Source organism: Falco peregrinus, chromosome 1, assembly GCF_023634155.1.
Source record: "Falco peregrinus isolate bFalPer1 chromosome 1, bFalPer1.pri, whole genome shotgun sequence".
Classification (NCBI taxonomy): domain Eukaryota; kingdom Metazoa; phylum Chordata; class Aves; order Falconiformes; family Falconidae; genus Falco; species Falco peregrinus.
The window spans coordinates 51548003-51572241 of NC_073721.1; the positions used below are offsets into that span (position 1 = coordinate 51548003).

General features: G+C 35.6%; 1 protein-coding gene across 5 annotated transcripts in view; it reads right to left on the reverse strand.

The window, feature by feature from the left end:
- DENND1A (DENN domain containing 1A) overlaps nt 1-24239 on the reverse strand; it is a 217001-nt gene that overhangs the window by 167547 nt on the left and 25215 nt on the right. For all 5 annotated transcript variants that reach the window (XM_055793717.1, XM_055793720.1, XM_055793716.1 and 2 more), the window contains exon 3: nt 13240-13283. In XM_055793717.1, the coding sequence (XP_055649692.1) occupies nt 13240-13283 (44 nt within the window). The remainder of the gene's footprint in view (nt 1-13239; nt 13284-24239) is intronic.

Sequence of the window (24239 nt, forward strand, 5' to 3'; positions counted from 1 at the left end):
AAATTTAAAATTTAATTTGCATTTATTATTAGTATCAGTTTATATTATCTTACAGCAAATTTTCCTGAAGTTATTATTACAGATTATTCTCATGAATTAACAAGTGCCATGTAATTATGTAGTTAAAAAATCAGGAGAAGGATTTCAATTCAAGCAGTTTATAAAGCCTAATTCTCAAATTAAAAAGACAGTATCCTGCATGCAGAGGCCTGGGTTCCACAACCACAACAAAAAGCTGAGAATTTGCAACATGACAGAGCAGAGAAAGCAAAGAACAATAACACCAAGATTTCTCCAGATTTTAAAGATTTTTCTAGTTTTTAAAAACATGATATAACACATATTTTTTCAAAAATCATTGATAATTTAAAATATTTATGTCAAATTCCATCTTGCATCTATTTTATCGTCAAGTCTTTTTAGATCTTACAGCAGTACTGAACATTATACTGATTTTTATAATGGTCAAAATATTTTAAGAATTTGTTTTAATCAGTTCTTCAAAAGAATGTTCTATTCTACCCCAAAAAATCAGAAGCATAATTTGCTAATAGCATTGAATTACCTTAATATAGTTTTATCTCTACTTTCTTTAATTCTACTAGTATTCCAAATCCAACATTTTAGCAGTAGTCCATCCATTTGCTAGTGTTTTAAAAATCCATTAGCTCTTTTTAAGCAATTATAAAGCTTGAATTGGGGGAGGGTTTTTCTTCTACAAAAAGTCACTTTTTCCTGTGTGAAGGTCAGAAGGGGAACAGTACCCAGTATGAAATAACATCACTTCACTGAAGGTAACCAATTGCTTTCAGGAAAATGCTATTTTTTAAAAACAAACAAAAACCCCAATGCATATATACATAATCCTGGTAACAGGAACAGCATGAGATAAATAACATTTCCTAAGCATATTGAGGCCTGCTACCATTTAAATATTTTAAACGTACAAAATATGTGCACAGATGGGCAACTTTTCTACTTGCATTACTAAAAACATATTTCAAGATAAAGCTGAAAATCCCTGAATTTTTTAAACCTAATTGTGACTCTGTTTCTTAGAATTCACACCCCAAGGCCAAAGCTTTCCTGCCACCAGTCCTTCAAATCTGATTTGGACATTACACGGGAGGAGGCTCCAAGCCTCCCTGAGGTCTCACTCCTTTTACAACATACGCAAAAACAGTAGATAATGGGCCTATGCTGAATTCACTGCTCTGCACAGCTCCTCCTGGGACACAGGCCTAGCAGATGTGATAAAAACTGTGTCAGAGAAGTAGCTCTAGCTTTTGCCTTAATGACAACTTCAACCTCTCAACTAATAGAACAAAAGAACAGGAACGACTATTACTCTTTTTTTCAGCAGAAAAAAATCTGAAAGTAAAGCTGAACTAAATATTTAAGCGTTTTTCAAATGATCTCCATAACAAATGTCCTTAAAACCCCTGCAATAAAATTAAAATTTAGGTTTATTCTAAGATAAATGGATTTTAGCTAACGTGCTAATTTTTTTTTTTTTTAATATACAGCTACTGTTGTAGGAATAATAAAACTGAGTAATTTCAGCCTGAAATCACAAAGAATTGAAGAAATTGTGCAAAGGGGCAGAAAAAAGTTAGGTCCAATTATGTGCATAAACATTGATCAATTGGTAAACATACGTGTCAATATCAGAAAGCTAGAATACTAATTGAATTAAATGTATTTTAAACATTTAGTGACTGAAAATGAGGAGTATTTTCACTTCCACATTTAGGAAAAATTAGGCGAGAACTACTAGCTGTAAAAAGCTAATCACATACTTCTCACACCATAAGTCACTTGCACAGGTATACTGCATCGAAGACAAAGCTTTAAATATATACTTCGGTTAACATTTGTTAAATATTACAATTCTGGCTAAAGATGACTGGCCCTTTTAGACATCTCAAACGCTGTATTCAGCTACAACTGCATACCCACTTAATCAGCAATCATTGTTCTCTGAGGCAGGACTTTGTTGTCAAGACAAGCACTGAAACCTTTAAAAAATTTCAGAACTGGCATAAGAAAAAAGTGATCTTTGTCAAACAAGGACAAATTTATGCAAATCTTTTATAAACATTCACAAACATTTATTTAGCTTTTGAAATGTTGGCCTCATTTGAGAGCATGAAAATGAGGGGGAAGTAGGAAGATGCAAAGGACAGCTTAGAGGCTGGCACACTACATAAATATTCAGAAGGAAGATTATAGGATTCATGTTAGGCTGTCTTAGGTTTCTCCAAAGTCCACATAGAATACCAAAGAACAAAACTAACGAGAAGTAGAGCAGATGTTAGACAATGCAGCAGCCCTCTTTTCCACACTCACTTGGCTATACTTCGATGCTTTCATTTTTTCTTTCAATATGGTTAGGTCATTCAAGGATTCTCCTATAGACTCTGTATTGTGGCTACAGAGCTATAAGCTGGACCTCTGTCAGCTTTCCAAAAGTTTCCAATGAAAAGGCATTATGCAAATTCTACCTCTCTTACTCTCTTTCAGGAAAAAAAGCCTCCAGTATGCAGTCATCTGAGTATTGGAAGTCCCAGCCTTCATTTCTGTATGGTTGTGTTTGCCTTAGGGCCATGCTGCTTGTTTTGACAGTGGATCCCCCTAGATAGTTGGGATTAGTCGAGCTTGTTTAGATAAACTTGAAATCAAGGCCTTCTCTAGGTAGACAGCTAGATGTAGCTACTGAGTTTCCAGCTGCCTCCTTCTTTCATCCCAAAACAACTGCAGATTCACAGTAGAGATCACAGCCACAGGCTATGTCACATACATAAGTACAAAATTAAAGGCTGCTAAAAGAAGCCTTTGTAAGTCTTAGTGCTAAAATAAGGAATCTGTACTGCATAGTTTAAACAAATTATTCAAGAAGCACCAATAAAGGTCTGCAACGGATAGTTAACAAGACATGTTCACAAAAGAAATACCCTGTTTACATAAATGGGCAAGATCATGCTTTGTTAAGCACTTCTGCAGCATCCACTGACCAACCTTTTTAAAAACACATGCAAGTAAATAAACTAGTATCTGCTAGAATATCTGAAAGTGAGCTCTGTTTATCAAATACAAACTTTATGATCATAGAAAACTATTACAACGGCACCATTCCAATTAGATTTTCAGTCGTGTTCACAAGATTGGGCCAGATTTGATCTTTACTATAATCAGGTAATGCAAATCGTAAGAATCCATTCACACAAATAGAATACATTAAAAGAGAAGGGCCAGAGCTCCAAACCTAAATTAAAACCTAAAATCAAACCCCACCCATGTAACTATGTTACACCTTTATAAATCTGTATTGTAGTTCAGCCCTAACAGAAGAGTCATTTTTCAGGGGGTAGGGGGAAAAAAAACCAAACAGTTTTGGCTTTTGAAGATTGTAATCTCTTCTAGCTCTGTGCAAATTTTCATATACAGTTCTGCAGCATCCAGGCACAACAGACGGGAAACTAAATTAAAGGCAAAATTAATCACTAGGATGTTATAAATGACCAGTCAGGAAAAAAAAATCGCCACTAAAGAAACAAACAAAAAATTTAGTTCAATGAATAGTAAATATCATTAAAAATCAACTCCCGTCCTTTGCTCAAGAAAAAGGATATGAAGAAATGTTGGAAATAGTTTGGTTAAAGACAACAGCAGAATTTTGTAGTTAAGAAGCCAAGGTAAGAATTTGCAATCATCAACTTCTCTGCCTTTGTGCAAAAGACTTGAACATCACTTCTCTGCCGTTTCCGTATTACAGAATTTCTACCTTCACTGTAAAATCAAGTCATTTCACTGACAAGATCTTTTCTATAAATTCAAAGCATTAAGAAATGTGAAAGAATAACATTAGGCTCCAATTTCTTCCTGCACTGGTTACCAAAGAGAATATTAGAGCGTATACTGAACTCAGTCATTCTATATCATAAATTCTCCGTTAGTGACATCCTTAGCAGGAAATAAGCTACAGACTGGGAATCCTAACCGACAACTGAGCAAAACATGTAATTCCTGAGAAACAATGAGAAAAACAGTTTCATCATGCTATTGTACTTAAAAGAAAACAGAAGAACACTTAGAATTGTTACCTAAAACTTAAATATGACTGCTAAGACAAATACCATGGATATACCTAGCACAATGTTTTCAAATGCCAGGAACTGATCTAATTCCTGGATTTGTCTTCTCACAAAAGTCTTCTAATTGCTATGACCAAGATCCTCCTTACTGCTGGAAAGAAGAACACGTCACTGTGGAAGAGTTTTAAAGCTAGTCACTAATGAAGTTACTTAACAACTCCATTACACAGGTATTACCTACTTTTCACAGCTGAGGAAACACCACAAAACTAAACAACTATCCCAAAGGGGGCAACAGCTGACCAATTTTTTAAAATTCAGGAGTACTTTCTCAGGCTTGCATTCCCATCACACTGATTTGAGAATTCTCTGAAGGAGAAAGAAAGAGAAAATTATGATATATGATGAGGACACTAGTGCCCCCAGGGAAAGAACTTTTCTAACATTAAGCATTGCAGAGATGAGATGGAGTCTGTGATCACCTTAGATAACTGAGGGTCTTAAGAGGATACAGCTTTTCAAAATTTATCAGTATTTTCACAACTTTTAGATTTCCAAATACGAGAATATGCTAGAGAGAATAGTGATCAAAAACCTGAAAGCTATAAAAACATTCATTAGCCATAGATTAGCAATTTTTACCTGAAGTAAAGACAGGTGACTAACATGTACAAAGATGTCTGAACTTGGAAACTTAAGTTTTCCAACTTTTCTCTGTAATATGCTACCAGTTCTAAGCTGCAGCCCAGAGATGTGAAAATTGAGTATGTGAGTATCAATTAATACCATCTATCAATCACCAACAAATCCTTTCTTTCAAACTACCTTCCAATCATTCCTTTAAAAAATAAATTTAAAACAGAACAAAGCATAATGTACGCAACATAATTTGGGAAATTCAATTAAGGCATCATGCCATATAAATGCTCTGCACTATACATTTATGAAGTTATTCAGGATCAATAGCAAACATGTCAACATAGATCTCATGATGGCTATGAGAAAATGCAGAACCAGGAAATTAAAATATGTAAAAATCTCAAAATTCCAGTTATACACACTCTTATAGACTGGTTTTCTTTCACAGCTAAGGTAGTAAAGTATTAAAAAATATATACCTTCCAGAACATGAGTTCTACTATTTTGCTATGTTATAGTAAATTGGAATTCAGTACACCTGTCATTTATTACTCATACTTTTACTGGCATTCCTACACATCTCTTCTGTGTTGTGCATTCTGCAGAGCACTCCACTCCTACACCCTCTGATCTACAGAGGGCACGGTGTTTTGATAACCATGCAGATGGCTACAGCTGAATACTTGTTATTACTGAAGTAACAAATCACCATCTGACTTCACTGACAAATAACATTTTAATATAAAATTCCTTGTCCTACGAAGAATGGACAGATTATGTGATCTTACAGTTCATCACTCACGGGTGTGAAGTGTGGAACAAATAAAAGGTCATGCCTACTTTCTGTGAGCATCATAGCAGTCACATAGTCACATAGCCGGACTGTCTGGCTAGTAAAACCAAAAAGAAGTTGTATTTCCATCCACACTGCCCCAAACTCTAGCAGGTCCTTTTGTTGTCAAGAGTAAATCATAGAAATCTCCCACCACTTAGAAATGAACACAAAGGGACAGCCATCTTCTAGAACTCCCCATGGTACCCTTGACATGCATCAGCACCTGGCTACAAGAACTCAAGACGATCAATTTAAATAACAACACACAAGCTGTTTTGTCTGGTTTGACACTCTTTTACATGCCACAGGATGCTCTGCAAATAAAAAAAATACACTTATTTCCCACTTGCTTTTTGTCTTTACAGCACTTTCAGTGAAGCTTTAGCTTCTTTATGACATTTTTTAATGCATTTATACACTGGGGTATGTGCAGACAAGTTACAAGAGCAAGAATCCAGAGAACCGTTTCCTCCTCCACATGCTCAGGAAACTTTGAACCATTAATGACTACTTTAGGAGCTACAAAACAAATGTTCTCCTAAGTTTGTTAAAATAGTACAGCTACATTAAAGAAGCAATAGAAGACACATTAAGTGGGGGAAAAAGCTGTAAGACAGAGTATTATCGATGCTCGTTTAGTAGCATGGTCTCAAAAATAGTCTTAGTCATCAGCAATTCAGATTTTTAAGTGATCCCACTAAACTCTTGATTTAAAAGCGATCTCTAATCAACTGTGAAATTGCTTAAATACTTTATGACTGTTAATATAAAGACAGGGCATATCAGAGACTGGTTTCTAACTTTAACCTTGACAACACCACTTACCTGCTCATACTTATTTTAACATGTTTTAGAAGAAGTTCTACTGTTTCAAAGGACAGTACTACCCAGTATTCCTGTATGTGCAAACATCAACATCAGCAGCCATAGCAAGGAAGACCGTTACACAAATTGAGATGCATTAACAAGTTTAATATGCTTATACCCACCGTATCGTTAAGTGCTTGAATTTTATTTTTAAACAAAACAAAGATACTTCCTACATATTACAAGTTTTTAAACAATATTTTTGAAATTGTTTATGAATTGAGCTATAGCACCAGTATAAACTGAATGGTTCAGGAGACTGAAACAAGAGAACTTTCTAAAGTATTTTTATAATGGCTGGCCTAACAAACCCACGTAGAATATCACTGCATAAGCATCTCCCATTTTAAAGAAACCATCTTTACTTGAAGTGAATATCTTATAGGTTTATCAATAAATCCAAACATAAGTGATAATGATTACTCACTTTAGGTCTGATCCCACAACCTTTACTCACACAAGTAATCCCACAGGATTTTAATATGACTACCTCAACGAATAAGTGTTGGCAGGACAGGTTTTCAATTATTCATATATTCACAGATTTTTAAGGCCAGAAGGGACCATTATGATCATCTTAGTCTGACCTCTTGTATAACAAAGGCCACACAATTGTATCCAGTAATATCTGCACTCTTTTGAATAATCTGTGGTGAAATCAAATTGTGTTTATTGAACTTCCAATATTGATTCCAAATTTACATGAAAGAAAACTGAAAATGTTTAGAAAGTGGCTTGAACTGCATTTCCGCACACTTGAACCCAATTATTCCTCTATTTTTATTCAGAATTTTTCTAACTTCTGGACAGTGGCTTTCAACATGGCTTTCATGCAGAGATTTCAGAGTCCAACACTAGATCAGGTACTCTCAAGCCAAAACCAAGTCATCTCCTGGGCTCCTTCCAATGATTAATTACTTGACAGTTAATTAGTATTTGTTTTGTGCACTTTTACCATTCCTCCCTGCACCATGATTTCTGAAATACAGATATCATAACTGGAAAAACATTCAACTAATGGCATCAATGATGCAACGAACAGGGAAAACAGCATTTCCATCTCAGCTCTCTCACAGAGGAACAAATGGAGTAGCTACTTAAGATTATTAGTTTAAGGGGGGGAAAAAAAAGTTTTTGACTATGTAGCATGCCTTAAGATTTCAGGGCTAACTTTTTTCAGGGATACTTAAAGACTGACTGACTTTTACTATTTTGCTCTGCACAAATCCACTGCAATGATTTTTTCAGCCAGCCATCACAAAATAACAAAAAAACTAGAATGCTATGATGCTATGTGAAATTCTGTGCAGATCTGAAGGATTACTAAAACTAGCTATTCTATTATGATGTTAAACATACCACGGCTGAATTCTCTCATCACAGAAATACTTTACTATAATCCTTAGATTTACTAACTTCAATTCTAAAATGGAACTTGGATGAACAGATTATGTCAAAGGTTCTGTTAAAACGCAAATCATCTTCACCATGTATTTCTAAAGGTTTGCAATTCTATCTAGCACAAATGCCTTGTAACACACTTCAAACAAGGGTAGTATACCCTACTACATACACGAAGACATTAGATTTGAAGAGGTTCTGCATTTTTCATATTAATTAAATTATAGTAGAGAAACACATAAAAGACATAAATAGAAATACATAAGAAAAACTGACCTCTCACCTACTTGGTCTAAAGAAAAGCTACTGAAAAAACAACTTGTAACATACCACCAGGATGACAGAGTAAGACACAGCAAATGAGGAATATATATCTTCTTTGCTTTCCTATACTAAAGGACATCTGGTCTAGAAAACCACTCTAAAATACTCAGTTCTGTAGTCAAAGCCAATGGTTTAGTCCTGTCCACTATCTCTCAGGACTTGAAGCAAAGAACCCAGCTTTGTCCTCATAGGGAAAGTCACCTCCAGAATGCTTTGGTGGAACAGCAGCTGTGCCATCTGCACATAAGGTACAAGGTAATCTCCCCACACATTACACAGGCTGCTCGCCTACCCCACACAAAGGTTCCCATTCATGCTGCTATTTCACTGCTACCTAGTCAATAGGGGTCACTGTACAAGAAAATGTTTATAACTATCCTACATTAAGTTTTATTAGGCTTTCACTTAAAAAGACTCCCTGTATGAATGCAGTATGATAACTCTATACAAACTGAGAGTATCAAATGCTTCAGAAGTGAGTATCCAATACTTCATATATTTACTATTTACACTGCCTTGGGTTTACTACAATGTGGCTTTCAGAACGCTATGACCACTTTTCTAGGTTTTCTAAATTACTTATTACTCAACCTTTCCAATCCAACTTCTTCATCTATTTTTGAAAGGATAGCTATTAAATTACTCTTAGGAAAGGTTTTATCATGCACTCTATGCAACCTGTAAGGCAAAAACTTTATACTAAGAATATCACATGCAATTCAGAAACACCAAAATGGATTACAGTCATCCCTGTTCAAGCAACTAAGTCTTCTTAAAGCACACAGACTTTGCAAGATAGGGGGGTGTATGCTCCATTTATGGCCAGCACTGTGTAAATACTCTCCAATCACACAACTCTTACAATGACACAAAGAAAGGGTGCTTTTTATTTTTCCCTGTGTGCAATGTTTCTACAACGCTCATAGACTTTGTACAAGAAAGACCATTAGTTTCTATATAAAGACTGCCGTAAAAGTTTTATAGTTTCTATAAATGTATAAAGATTGTTGGTTTCATTACAAACTCTGTTTCAATGCCAGTGGAAAGAAAAATCACCAGCAGAATAGAAGCAGCAATCTGCTTAAGTACCAGCTTGCAAGCATGCATACCTCAGTCATTCTTGTAGTAATTAACTGACACATACAATAGTTCATCAAATTATAGACGAGTCATCATGCCCACTTGAAGCAGCTCATAAATGGGAACTATCACCACATAATTTTCTCTTTCCCTTTCAGATTAGCTATAAAGATTAAAACAGCAAGGAACTGAATGATGCACTACTCAAAAAAGCCATTTTAAAGACATATTACATATTACAAAATTGTGCAATTTCAGCTACACCTTTCATTGACTGTTTGACTACTTCCTATTTTTAACTATTTATACATCAACTATTTGCTGAAACATTCTTTTTGATAGAAGTTCATATCTTTGCAACAAACTTCCTTGTATTAAAATTAGCTAGCCCGGGATAGCTATTAAACTTGGAATAAATCTTCAAAATAGTGGACAGCCAAAATTCATATGGTAATAAGGGTAAAGCAGCCTGGCCACACTTTGGTATTTATAATATTCCAATAGCAGAAGATTTCACCTATAAAAAAAAATGAACTTCATTACTACAGCTTTATTAAGAACCCAAACCAGAAAATGTAGTAATACATAAGTATCTTTCTGCTAGACTGTTGACTTATTTTAAAAAAAAAAAAAAAGATACTTCCACCTACAGTGACTGTATTTTGTAAAGAATAACTAAGAGTTCTCATCTGTTTTAAATTCTTAAGACCATTGGTAAAAAGCTAGCACTGAAGAACTGTTGCTTATAATACCAACAACTACTGTATTTCACGTTAGGTACAACCACATATACATAAGCACACATTTTATCCTTAAAAGCTATTATAAAGCACCCTAACAAATTAATACGCTCTTATATTTTAAAATGTATCTCAAGATTACTTCAGCCCCCTTCCTAACATTCAAAAAAAGCCCCCTAGTTTTAACCATTTCAAGTGGCCTGGAGCAATCGTTAGCATTTTCTTTCCTTAGCAAGGCTCCTAAGATACCTTGTCCATGACATTTTCTATAAAATATTCTGTTATACAGTTATTTAACAGATTTAAACCGTAGATGTCATTGTGGTCTGAACGTGTCAAAGATAACTTGAGGGAAAAAAATCAGGACACACAGAATTCACTTTGTCAGTAATTACAATCAAAATTCCTACAATGTGGCTAGCCTGCTCATTACTTCCTTACTTTGTATCAAACCCTTATTTACATTTCAGATTACATTTTTCATGAAACAGTAAGATCTATCAGAGCTGAGAGGACTGAAATAATGAGGGAGAAATATTTTAATAAAACGTGTTGGGTCTGCATTACTTCCGTGTCAGAAAGAAAGGTTTCTTCTGTAGCGATGGATCATTTATTCTGTCTCTAAATGAGAAGCAAAAGATGAAACTGATGAACTTTTACTGCCCATTTGTCTTTAGCAGACAATTAAGACAGAAGATCAAAATGGATTATCATACCACGCAGACAACTGGCCCAACAGTAATACATCTCCGGGACCACAGATTTGTAACTCTCTTTTATCCCTCCCCTTTCTTCTTACTCCTTTTTCCTCTCTAAAGGCAATGCTAGCTTTGTGGCTCAAGGGGAGCCAAAAGGCTGGTCATCATTATTCAGTCACAGATGTCAATCTAACCTCCCTTTTTTCTCAGTTTCTAAAGCAGTGAGGCACAATAATTTGTGACAGATTCTTTTACTGTAAGGTACAAAGAACACACAGAATAAAACATCTAGCAGCAGCGAGGGTCTCTGATCAGATGTGCTGGTACATGGGAAATACAGTGTATGTAAAAACAAGCACTGATAGTTTAGATGAATAAAAAAAACTTGAGGTGTTTTTTTTTTCCTTTTTTTTTTTTTTCTTACTAATAAGTGCTTTACCTTGTGTTGATTTAACTCAAATATTCCTTCTGGATTAAACCATAAATGTTTGATTGCTCGAAACAATTTTTGCCTGTGCTAACATGCATATCATGTCTCTCCTTTGCATACAGAACACATGCAGAAAAATCAAGGGTTCCATAGTGTGTATCTTTATCTTCAGTGACTTAGCACTTCTATAATTTTTTTCTTCCAAAAAACAATAAACCAGGAGTTTTAAGAAATAAACCTACTTGCTTGATTTGCAGCCTATACACTTCTCAGAGCTCTAGATTAATCAGGAAAAGCATGGATATAGCTCTTCCTTTTTTTTTTTTTTCCTCTCTCTGACTTACTTGAATATTCACAAATGATTTTTCAAATCTAAATTTGTCAACTCTGGACATGTGCTCTTCTTAAAGAATGTATAGGTACTATTACCACAGAAAATAGCCTTTCTGTGCATCAAAAGGGAAAATGTTTTTAAAAGCTACTCTGCGTTTGAGAAGTTAACCCTCCTTTCTTCTGCTTTCCCTCTAAGTTTGTATGTGCAGAACAGTTGAGGATTTAAAAATCCATCCCGTCCCAACAAACACACTACTTTGTATTTTGTGGGGTCTGACATCAGAGATTGGAAATTCTGACTATAACTGGGTGAACATCTTAAGAATTATATATGAGCCTGTGGCTCCTCTGAGTTTCAGTGAGTCTTGCATATTCATAGCAATATTATACAAGCCTAATCATTTGCAGCAGAAGTAAGGGGACTGCTCAGAATCTTACAAAGTAAATTTTATGTACCTGACTCTCCTTAATACCTTGACCATAGACACAATTGACTGTACTAGCTCCAAAGGACCATCAGTTCACATATGAAGAACCTGAGATGCTATAATGTGCTGAAAAGTAGTCTATGATGGAAATACAAACCTAGGGATCTATTCATTCACAAATTGCAGACCAATGGTAGCAATATGGATGCAGTCCCCCAAAAAGTTTAGTTCATGATGTACTTAATGTATAAAGGAACTCCTAATAATAAACTACAAAGAAAAGCAGTCAGACAGTTGGATAGCTGCTTTGAAAAAAAACATTATTACTACTACTACTACAAAACACCTGGTACAAACTGGTACAACAAAACTACAAAAGCCCTGCTCAAGGTCCCATTGCATGAAGCGATTACAGCCAAACATGGAAACATTTGTTCTGGCCCTGACGAGTTATCATATCTAACAATTTGTTAAATGCTTTAGTCTGAATGCCACGAATTTTCATATTGCATGAAAAGATAAACTGAGAAAAAAGGATCTGAAATGCAATAGCTCTGCCGACCCTAACTCAATATCAGAGACTCATTGAGGCAAAATTTATTGTTATATTACAGTTATACAATGCCATAACTTCAGCATTTCCCAGAAATAAAGGTGCAAGAAATCAGCTTGCACTCACAACCCAGAGGCAGCAGTTACCCTAAACACTGACAAACAATAACAGCGCATTAACTCCAGTAGTACTTATAGACACCACAGTAATAATCCCCTCTCCCTAACCTCTGACCCCTGCCCCAATCCACTTCTAATGAGACACAGTAAAATAGAAGGTAATGTGAAGCTGTTAATTTCAAAGTCAGCTAGAGATCCTGTGAAAAATTCCAGATTTGATTTGTGTATAAACTAGATGATAGATACCTGTGTGTTCTACCCGCACATTCATATTTTTATACCATCTTTTTGAAACAGACTAGAGACTGCATGATCAGGCAAGAATTTAAAAAATGTACTGTAGTGCCAGGTGCCCAGTTAAATATAGCTATAAACCTTTCAGACAATGAAGTGAGGACTGCCAAATGAACTGCAGGTTGTGGCACCTAAAGGCAAAAAGTGAAATTTATTAATCAATTTTCCTTCCAGCTCTCATGTTCGCTTGTAAAAGCTAGACTGTAAAACAATCTTATGAGATCCAAAATTCTTCCATTTTCTGCTTTAAATGTAAAAATGTTTTTATCCTTCTGCTCCTAATTACAGCTTCTTTTTCTTTCTAAGAATGCATTTATCTCTTTCAGTAAAAAGAGCAGCAATAATATGTTGAACAACCCTGAAATAAATTTTGTCATGTAAAAAATTAATTACGCATTCCAAACCTGGTCACTGTAGCCCTCTGGGAATTGCCTCCGCACCTCAGGATCTGTAAATAATTGACAGATAATATTAATTGGCTTTGGATTAGTGAGCAAGCAGAGAATCACACATTAATATTTGATCAGAAGATGATAGCAACCCTGGCAGGGGATCCAAGGAGGGCAGCTGAGGCTGCTATGTTGATAAGAGCAGGGAAGGACTTTTCAAGGCTCTCCCTTTACCCTCCTCCAGAAAGAGAAAAACTGTATATAAGACATACACACATAAAACACATGCATACACACATACATGTAAAAATATATTTATATATAAATTGTTGTATAAATTATCTTATAAGAGATGTCCTGGTACTACGCTGAACTTTAGGCTGTTACCTTGTGCAGTATCTTTCTGGCTGCAATTTGCCAAGTAGGCTTGTCACCAGAAAATGGCTACCAAATGCACTTAAGATTTTGGTTTTAATCAGATAACTAGTTTTGCCAGTTACAGGCACTGCATTAATTAACCTCCATAGATAGTTTTTAGTGTTGCCAGATTACAAATCTCTCAAAATTACTTTACATTAAGGTATGCTCCCTAGAAAACAAAAATATTTATCCAGAATTTGAAAGAGGTAATGAGCACTGTAACCTCTCTCATCAGGAAAACAAATGTTAAATGCTTCAGATTACCAAGCATTCAAGACTGACACAAAGTCCTTATTCCTTTGGCTGTCAGAATAAATAATATGGTAGTATTCCCTGAGAAGTTATCTTAAATTTAATTAGAGATGTTCATAAAACAACAGAATATCATGATCGAAATTATTTATATGACAACCTATTTAAAATAGAACTCTTCAAAGCCATCCATTTTTCAAAGAAATACAGCTGAGAAGGCCAGATTCCATTCTACAAAGTTCTTTTAATTACAAAAAACAAACCATACAATAATCACACAGGAGTTCAGAATAAAGTGTAATGCATTGAAACTCATCAGATGGGTTTGGTTGTATGACTTGGCTCACTGGCTACATGTTTCTACAAATTTTGATCATTATGTAGGGAGTGACCTTGCATACACAACTGCTGAATTACTGCTATACTGCATTGTACCTAAGGCTCTGGAGGGAAGAGTCACTTTTATGACACATGCACCGTACACTGTTATTTCAAACAGCAGTTCCACCCTAGATTCCTCATTGGCAAAGTTTCCTTCAGTAATACATTAGTTGATTGGTGGTTCAATTGCTAAGAGATGCAAACTTTTTATTAAGGTGTATTCTTTTTACATTAGAAATACAGCAAGACTGAACCGTTAATAAACTTTCTAGTTTAACTTTTTCCAGAGAATCAGATGGTAAGTCTTAACGTTTCACCATTACACACACACAATTACATACATAATGTATCAAATTTTACATATGCATATGAGCACACCCTTCTACATTAACACAAGGTAGAAATAGGAAGCAAGGGATCACTTTTTAAAACCCTGGTTTGAAAATTCTTAGCTCTCGATGAAGGTAAGTGCGCTAAGCTAAGTGCCCAAACGTGCAAACAAATGTGAACAGCTGAACAAGCAATACTTCATACACAATTAACAGAATAATACAGTTTCATATTTCATCAAAATAAGCACAGTATCAGTTGGAAGATTATGATGCATAATCTTAAGTATTTTTTAAGTTAATTACTTGAGGCTAAGCTTTCAGGATTTCACAGAAAAAAAACACATCAAGGAAAGAAATTTGTAAATCCAAGTATGTAATATTGCTTAAGAAATCTGTAACGATGCCTGGAACACGACACTGACATTCCCTCCACCACCACTTCCATTGACCCATTGCTCTCAATCTTAATATAAATTTCTATACACATACTGACACACACAGCATTTTATCATTTACCATTTTTTTAAGGAAACGAGGAATTAAATTGGCACATAAAGGCATAGTGTGTTTGCTCTAAATACATTCCTCCATAGATCATAATCCACATTCTCCATTCTTTCAAAATACACAAAACAGATTAGTCATACAAAGCGGGGGGGGGGGGGGGGGGGGGGGGCAGGATGTTAACATGTATTTTTTGTGTTTTCTTAGCATCTTGAAAGCCTTTCTGTGTTTCAGGAGCTCACTGGCGTGAAGGAAGGCCTATAGGAACCTATTTGGCAGCTTTTACGTAAACCCTGAAAGCTTCTAGCCAGTTCACCATCCAGAAAACAGAGGTGCATTGTGCACCACTTTGCAAGATGCTAAGAGTCACTCATAAGCACTGATAGCTGAAAGTTATCATGGGCAAATAAATACATGCTAGTGCTTTTATTGTCTCAGAGGCCACCTTACACACCTTTCTCATTAAAATGAAACAAAACACAACTGAAATAATAACTTAAAAATCACAGCCAAGGATTTTTTGTTAGGCTCTTTCAGTTTTAATTTTAGCTTTGTCTACATACATCAATTTCCATTCAGAGTTTTTATTTAAATGTGTTCATTCTCATAGAAAATTGGGAGGTTTTTTCCTGCCTCTCAAAAATTTCTGTGCCATCAAGAAATAAGGGTGAGCAGTGGCTAAAGACAACACAGCATAAAATAACCTCAAAAAACACTCCCCACTCCATACATGTCCCTAACACAGGAAAGTCAAAATAAATGAACTTACAACAAACCAAAAAGATTTCCATTGTCCTCATCTCTTACAGGACTGCTACACTTTGTACATCAGTTGACTAGACTATCCACTGAACTGGATTTGGCAAAATTTTCAGTGTTGACTCATTCACAGCTATTGCCTATGCTGTAGAGTGCAGTACCTAATTAAAATGCAGTTATGGTGACTACCAGCACAAAGTAACAAAGAGTAACCTCCCCCCCCACCATCACTACATTAGAATTTATACCTCCAACATTTCCTTAGTATCATTCATTACTGGCTATTGATATTTCAATTTTCAAAGTTACTGAAATGTTTAATTGATCTACTACAGAATTATTTTCCTTAATTATTTCAGAAATTATGCATTTCTGAGTATTTGTTATTTAGGGGTAAATATGCAGTAGTGAAAAATTAGACCATTGGTTATTAAGATCTTTACAACACACCAGAAGTCAGATCACCTTTATAATTAGCTTAGGACTGCTGTTGCTGAAACAAAGTTTTGTCACACGCTCTTGTCACGGTAAGAATTTTGATATATCTTTACATTGATTTTGCAAGAGCAGCAACATTTCAATCTTTGCTGTCCATCTCCACAGCTTCCTCTCCTCACACACACGCAGTGATACAGCCAGCCATCTCCAACAGCGTTGGGTCAGGCTACGTGTAAATGCAGCAGGCTGGCCTCCACCTTCCCTTGAGAAAAGCCAGCGAGGATGGATTACCTCTTGCTGCTGTGGTTTGCAAACAACAAGAGGCAGGTATGCTGCATTTTAAGAACCCTTCCTATAGGGCATCCAGCCTAGTTACTCATAATCTGTAAGTCAATATTTAGAATACCTATTTCTTATTTTGTGTCTTCAGTGAGCTTGGTTACAGGAGAAAACCGAAGACTACGAAAACCCCCACAAAACCACAGGTAATAGATCTTATTGAAATAGGTCTTTTAAGCAATTCAGTAACACAAAACAGGCAGTTTCTAAGTTTTCCACATAGTAACTTATTCACAGTAGTAAAATCTTTACTTTGCTTATATTAAGTCTTACCTACATCTCTTAATTAGTACCATTCCACTTTTACTTGTCTATTGATGCATAAATTACAGGATAAACTATTTCTACCTCTCTAAAATTAGACAGTAAAATACATACACTAAAAGGCTTAGTAAGAAGACAGAAGGAAGTTTGCTGGATGCTTGCTGTGCTCTGCAGACTTCAAGCAGATGAAGTAGTTACAGTTGTTTTCAAGACTAAGCAACTCAGAACATCTGAATCTGGGCTTTGGTGAACTGATATCCTCATGTTGATAGCACTATTTCACTCACCAGATTAAACATTACCACACTGTAATTTAGAAAAAGATGCAACCACCATTACAGCCCCCACCCGAATCAGTTTCCACAGGTTCAAGAGGAACATGTTCGCAAAGCACAGTCCACAATTCTGTTTTCATCCCCAAAATGGATCTCACAGTGCTATGATACATTCATAAGCTAAGCTGTCTTTAATATAAATGAAAACTTATGTCAATCACCTGTATACATTAGAAGAATGTAATTTCATCCACAATGCATTAAACGCATGGAATTAACTTAATTTCTCATCCACCAATTTCAATGGAAATGACAGGAAAATGTACTTAGCTGGATAAGCAAAGCACCTTGTGGAAACGCACTGGGTGTCACATGACTGTTAAGACAGTGGGACGTATAGTTTGTATACAGTTTGCTTTTGATGACTCATTTCGTAACAGCATCAGAATGTCTAGTCCATCTGACCTGGAATGCTACAGTTAAGAACAGCGCCTTTAAATTATGCCTGGCAGCCACACACTTGCATGTCCTCATGTTTTTTACAAGTACTCCATATTTTACCATTGTTTCAAGCTTCATCACTTCAGCTTTTAAATGGTCTGGGAATATTTACTAAGCTTTCAGTATCTTTACTTGGAAAACACTACACAATGGAAAAAGAAACTACATCACATCTTATTATAGCTTTCATCACCTTATCCATTCTTCATTGTTAATCTAATATTCATTTGAAAGGTGTTTTCAACTATGCTTACCTACACAAATATACACAATACTGTATTTAAATTCCATGTGGTCATTACATGAAGTGCCAGAAAGCTGCAACACTCTCACTAAGCCAATAGGATTTACATAAATACAAACATCTACAAAAACAAACATTACTATTACTCAGTATAGCTAGGCTCTCCGCTGCTGAAGCACATGGTATCTAATAATCACACTAGACACAATATTCAAATTATTCTGAACAAAGGAAAATGGTCATACAAATGGAGGAATACAGGAGGGTAGCTCAATCAAGCATTCAAGATTCAGCTTTAATCAGCACCACTAGTGTCAGTAAAACATGCTTCAGTATTCATATAAAATACTTGGTAAAGACATGAACATAACTGTCTTGTCAACTCTGCCTATAAACCAAAGTAATTTGGAAACTTCATTTTTAGTAACAGTAATTTTGTTTTCCACACTGCATGCAAACAGAATTACATGGAGGTCCACTGTGTCTCCAGACAGTAAGAAAACTCTTCTCAAATCAAAACACAGTGAATGCTATTATTCTAGGTAGCTAACAGGCTTTGTAATGAAATTATGCTCAAATATTTCTCTACTTTAACACTCCATAGGCAAAGTAAACACATGTAAAGTATTTCTTTCAAGTTCAGGAGAGTAGAATTTGTTTGCTGACATCAGAAAAGGGGAAGGGACAGACTGAAATCCCAACCAACCTCTTACAGTTACAGCAAAGTACAGAGCTTGAAGATTTCCAGTGCACCAGTCATCTATGAAGTTATAAAGCATTAAGAGCTCAGCTAAGGTCAGCAAAAGGAGACATTGCAAAACCATGAATAAAGCGAAAGTTAACAACAGAAAGGAAAAAGTCATATGAATTATGGAGCTGCTTCTCAAACTAAACTTTTCCCAAACCCCAAAACATGAACTCAAGTTGTGCTACAGGTTGAACTTGTATGTTGATGGTAACTTAGGATCTCCTGTTTATCTTTCATTAAATCCGATGTTGTAGTTGCAGCTCACAAAAGATGACAAGATCCACACAGTTTCTGTCTAAAGCAAGTACAGACAAACTTCTCTGGAAAATAATCTTATTAACATATCAATAGCATTCTCAAATATAGCACCAAAAACTTTACGTTACACATGTAAAGCAGATAGTATACAAACAATACCATTCCCAAATAAAGCTAAAACACACCACCTTATCTGCACTCTCCCATCCTTGTATGGGTGCAAGTGCAATGAAATACATATACATCACAAATTTAAATTGAAACTGTTGGTACTAAGAAAAAAGTCACCTTAACTTCATTCCCAATGTTTACACTCAGGTTTAAAAAGCTATTAAACCAATAGCACATTATATGAATTTCCTAAGATTCACGAGTGACTTCAGTCAAGTCACAAGCACGTTCACTTACCAACCCGATGTACATTGTTGTAAGCCCTCTTCCCCGACGATATACCTCCATACAAAGTAGCTGCTGCCCACAAAATCTAGGTGGGCCAAAGACCTGGAGATCTGCTAGCCCTTACTGCTCTCAATAGACACCCTGTTCTAGGGAGTACCAGTCAGGAAAAACACAGACAAAATGGATCACATGGTTATTTTTGAAGTAGTTTCCTTTGCAGCTATTTTAAGAGGTGCTATTGAGGGAAAGTACTGAATCACTTCTCATAATAACAATATGCAAAATGTTTGTAACTGAACACATTTTTTAATTTGAAAAGTGAGTAAGAAAAGACAATGCTATTTCTCAGCAATAGAAGAGTAACACTCTTCCGCACTGTCACAGCAGTATTTTGGCTCCTTGCAATGCATTTAGAGTATCAACAAATGGGTAACACCACTGATTCCGCACTAGGTGAATACAGTTTTCATTGCTAACACATTTAGATTTTCCCCTCTAAGTAGTAGAGATTCTACCTCACATCTATGCGCATTATGTAATGCATCGTATTGATTACTCAACCATATTCAAGCTATTATTGTTAGTATTCTGCTAAATACGTGAATGTTTCCATTCTAAAACCTATTACTGCCTCTACCTACAGAATCTTGTTCAACAAAAAGCCAAATAAAGAAGAACATTGAAATTAGCTGTGAACTGTATAATCCCATTGTTCAATTTCATGGCATTTAAGACACTACCTTCCCCTCCTCACAAGTCTAGATGTTAATCCATGCTGTAACCTGATTTAATTTTCCAGATGACAGGATGGGAACATGCTACAATGGCATATTAGTGTAACTATGCTGCTCTTTTACTCTCAACTTTTCTTACATCATAAACTGAAGAGTTTTGCTTTTAAAAAAGGCATGCTTAATTACTTCTAAAAATAGCACAACTCAAACTGGTCTGTATTTGAAGTGTATGGAAATTATAAAGCCTGGGAAGTTCTTCAAATTATCAGAAAATACTTCCTAGAGTTAACCACACAAAACCAGTGCTACTAAACTGTTTCTTCTGATAAAAGTCAGCTAATTTAATCCATACTGGTTACAAGTCATTCAGATATGCTAATCCAAAATTGAAAAATACAGTGAAAATTACTTAATTTTTGTCCCTAAATGATTTAGCCCATTAACTACTTTAAGGTCTTTATAGCTGCAGTCCCTCTAAAATGAAATGGACTTCCATTCAGAACAACTTTAATTTCAACCCACTACACATTATTAGTACTTATGCAGCACAACTAAAAAGTAATGTAAACTTCTTTCCAAACCTCTGCAAACTCCTTGATGTCCTGTATTCAGTACAGCCAAACACTTCTGCTTGCCCCTAAACTGCTGCAGACTTAGCATGCAGATAACATCTCAGAGACGGGGAAGAAGGGGAGGAGGGAAAAAGGCGGGGGGTGGTGGGGTGGAGAAAATGTGGAAGAGAAAAAAGCTACACATACAAGACGACAGACAAGAAACCTCAGCACAAGTTCCGGCAGAAAATACGTATAGAATAAAAATTTCATTTTCCTGTATGTGAGACTTTAAAACTTCAATCCTTTCTTCTTAAAGTACTCCATATTTTAAAAGTGTAGAAAAGAACCAAGATGTAAAAGAAAATTCTTTGAGAATGTCTATATTTAACTATATCTACCAAAAAAAAAAAAACCAAACACCCACACAAAAAACCCCTCTGCCAGCAACACAATGCATGCAACTAAAGTTACCCCAAAAAATCAATATGCACTGTAAGCATACATAGCAGGTCCAATATTCAAGAACACCACCCACATGAGAATAGTATGCAATGAAACTGTTCACCTAGCACATCATATTTCAAACAAATATTTCATCTTTGAAATATTGTCCACATTTCTGTGACAAGTTAGGCATAAATAAGTGAACACCGACCTATCCTTTTCTGTACTTAAGTTTTTGTGAATGATGTACAATCACCAGTTGAGCAAATCAGCAAGTACTATATACATCAGTGTTATTCAAACGAGTCCATTGACATTAACACCATAAAAACCAGACTTGCACGTTTGCCTCGCTCTCTTAACAGAACATTTGGAAGTCTGCCCTGCAAGTGCCAAAAACCTCACTGGTAACAAGAAAATGCTTTTCACAACAGTTTAATCTAGAAACAGAATATAAGTCTTGCAACTCACACACAAAATGCTGTACAGAGTTCAGTAAAATGATCCAAAAGTGAGAAAGACTTAGAATGAAGGCAACATAAAATATACATCATAGGAAACAGGAAGGAAGAGAGAAAACCAGAACAGATTAAGCAAATCACTATGATTTCCATAAGTGGTTTTATATTATTAACACATCAAGAGCCAGAGGGGCAGTGAGGAGCAAAACTTTCCTAGGCAGTGTTCAGCAATATCTTTTTTCTTTTTTTTTTAATCCTTCCAAAATAAAGCAGGTTAAGTGACGACTTCCTCACAGATTTTTACTTAAGTCTCTACAGAGTCCCCAGAATAGAGATTGGAGAGGTAATAGCCCTAACGATACAAGAACTGGCACAAGTTGTCAGTTGCCCTGTCTCGGTACACCTGAGGTGGCTAGGTTCCTAACTGACCTCCCCACACCAGTATACAAGTGCATGCACTAGTCCATCAGGAGCTTTATGACCCATTCAGAGCAAATCTTAAATATGAGACCTTCACTGCTTCTAGCATCCAAAACAACCTTCCACCTAAAGGAGCCTTGGTTAAATTCATTTTACAATCCTGCTAAAAACCTGAAGTACAATAAATGCAAAACAGAAACAACTTTCACTTCTTGGATAAGACAACAGGAAAAACATTCATTGCCTTTTGCAGAAAGAGGCTACGTTTGTGTTAGTTTCCTCTTAGCAGCTCCTAATCAGTTATTTGATGTCCTGTCAAGTTGTTGAACTGTTCAGCTTGCCACTTAAAAGGCATTTAGCATCACACAGACATTCCACTACAGAAAAGGAGTAGTTACTGACGGTATCTCCAGTTCCCTCTGGCACAGACACAACTTTGAAAAAATCTTTTCTTTAGTTTCAATACCATTCGAAGAGCTGAAGTATCATGAAATACACAGGTGATGGAGACTTAAAAAACCAAACAAACAAACAACAAAAACCCCACACAAAAACGCCCACTGAAGTTAGCTTTGATCTAAACATTAACACAAACATAACCATAAAAGCTGTTCCATCTTCACCTGCTATTATTTACTGTCTTGGACTGTCATATGGAATGGTGCCAATCAAAACTCTACCAATTATTTTAATGGAAGTTGTGAAACAGTTGGGTTGCAAGCACAAAGCGTTCAATATATGAAATATGGTTGGGGAATTATCTCTATATTAAATCTTTAACTCCCTTTGTTTCATCCATACCAACAAATCAGTTTAAAAAAAATAATCAGTTGTATAACAGTACAGATTAACTTCTCTTCTACTAACATTCTAAACTGTAAGAATAAGGAGACATTAGAAAACTTAAGATGACTCCAACGATCAGAAAACTCAAGAATTAACTCTTCACAAAGAAGAGCAGAAAACTTTTACTCCATATTAATTTCTAAACTGGTGATATTCATATAACTAAAGCTAGAACTATAAAAAATGGGATGCATAGGACAGAGCTAAAGCTAAAACAATAGAGATCAAAACCAGAAGACAAAAAAAGTACTTATTTCAAGCCTGTTTGCTACATGATTCTCTCATCTTCATTTGAGGTCTTCAGATCTTTTATATGCAATGGTTAATTAACTTTGGTGATACCTCAAGTCCATATTAAAGCATGGTTGATGAATCTTTTGAGTTTGCTTTACTATGCACTTTGGTATTTCTCTTCATAACCATCTGTTCTTCAACCAACCCAGAAATTTAGTATTACTAGAAATCTAAGCCAAACTTCAGGAGCCCTGCAAGGAGCAAATTCTGAATGGATTATGCTTTAAATTCTTCCCCTCCCCCCCCCCCCCCCGCCCTGTAATTTTAGTCAGCAAATTATACAGCAGCTAGGAACTTGCAAAAAAAAAAAAAAAAAAAAAATTATGTAACATCCTACTTCAATGTTCAAGAAATCCACAAAGCCTGGCTTAGAAAATTAAATATGAAGTGTTTTGCAACATTTTACAGGCTGCCTGTAATAATTTTACAAAAGAGTTTAAATGTAGAAGTTGAATAGGAACACCTAGTTTAAGTAGGCTTTTTTTGTTTTTAATAATTTAAAAAATTTATTTGTGTTTGATCAGTGTATTTTTTCCTCATAACTTTTTCACCACTCTATAAATTTAATAGAGATATGTTTCAAGTGCTCAGGCCATGAATACTGAATTTGTTTCTCTCCTGCCTCTTTGTACTTATATTCTGAGACAGCAGAGTTGCCTGGTGACAGCCTCTTCACTTCAACAGCAGCTGGCAAGCCCTCCTTGTCCTGAAAATATGAAAGAAACAGTTAACTAATATTTCATGCTATGAGTTAAATGTGACAATCTGGAAGTGCCAATACCACACAGGGTAGGATTTACAAGATAAGATTTTTCTTAAGTCTCAGAAGCAATAAAGGAAATAAAAATAAGCAGACCTTCATCACTTGTAGCTAGCACACAGCAAAAAGAGTTAGTGCATCATCTAGAGTTTAACAATACCAGACACAAACAGTGATTGTGTATATCTGCCAATTTAACTTATTTCCAGAATGCAAATTCTCAAGTTACGCAAGATAAGACCAAAGCAACTAGAGTTTTGACATTTTTACAAGAAACAGTCACCCTCTTTAATATTTACAAGGCATGTATTTCAAATTGCTTATGTATGCCTATCTACTTTCCCAAGATTACTGCTTCTGCTGAAGGTTCAAGCATATGTAGCCCAAA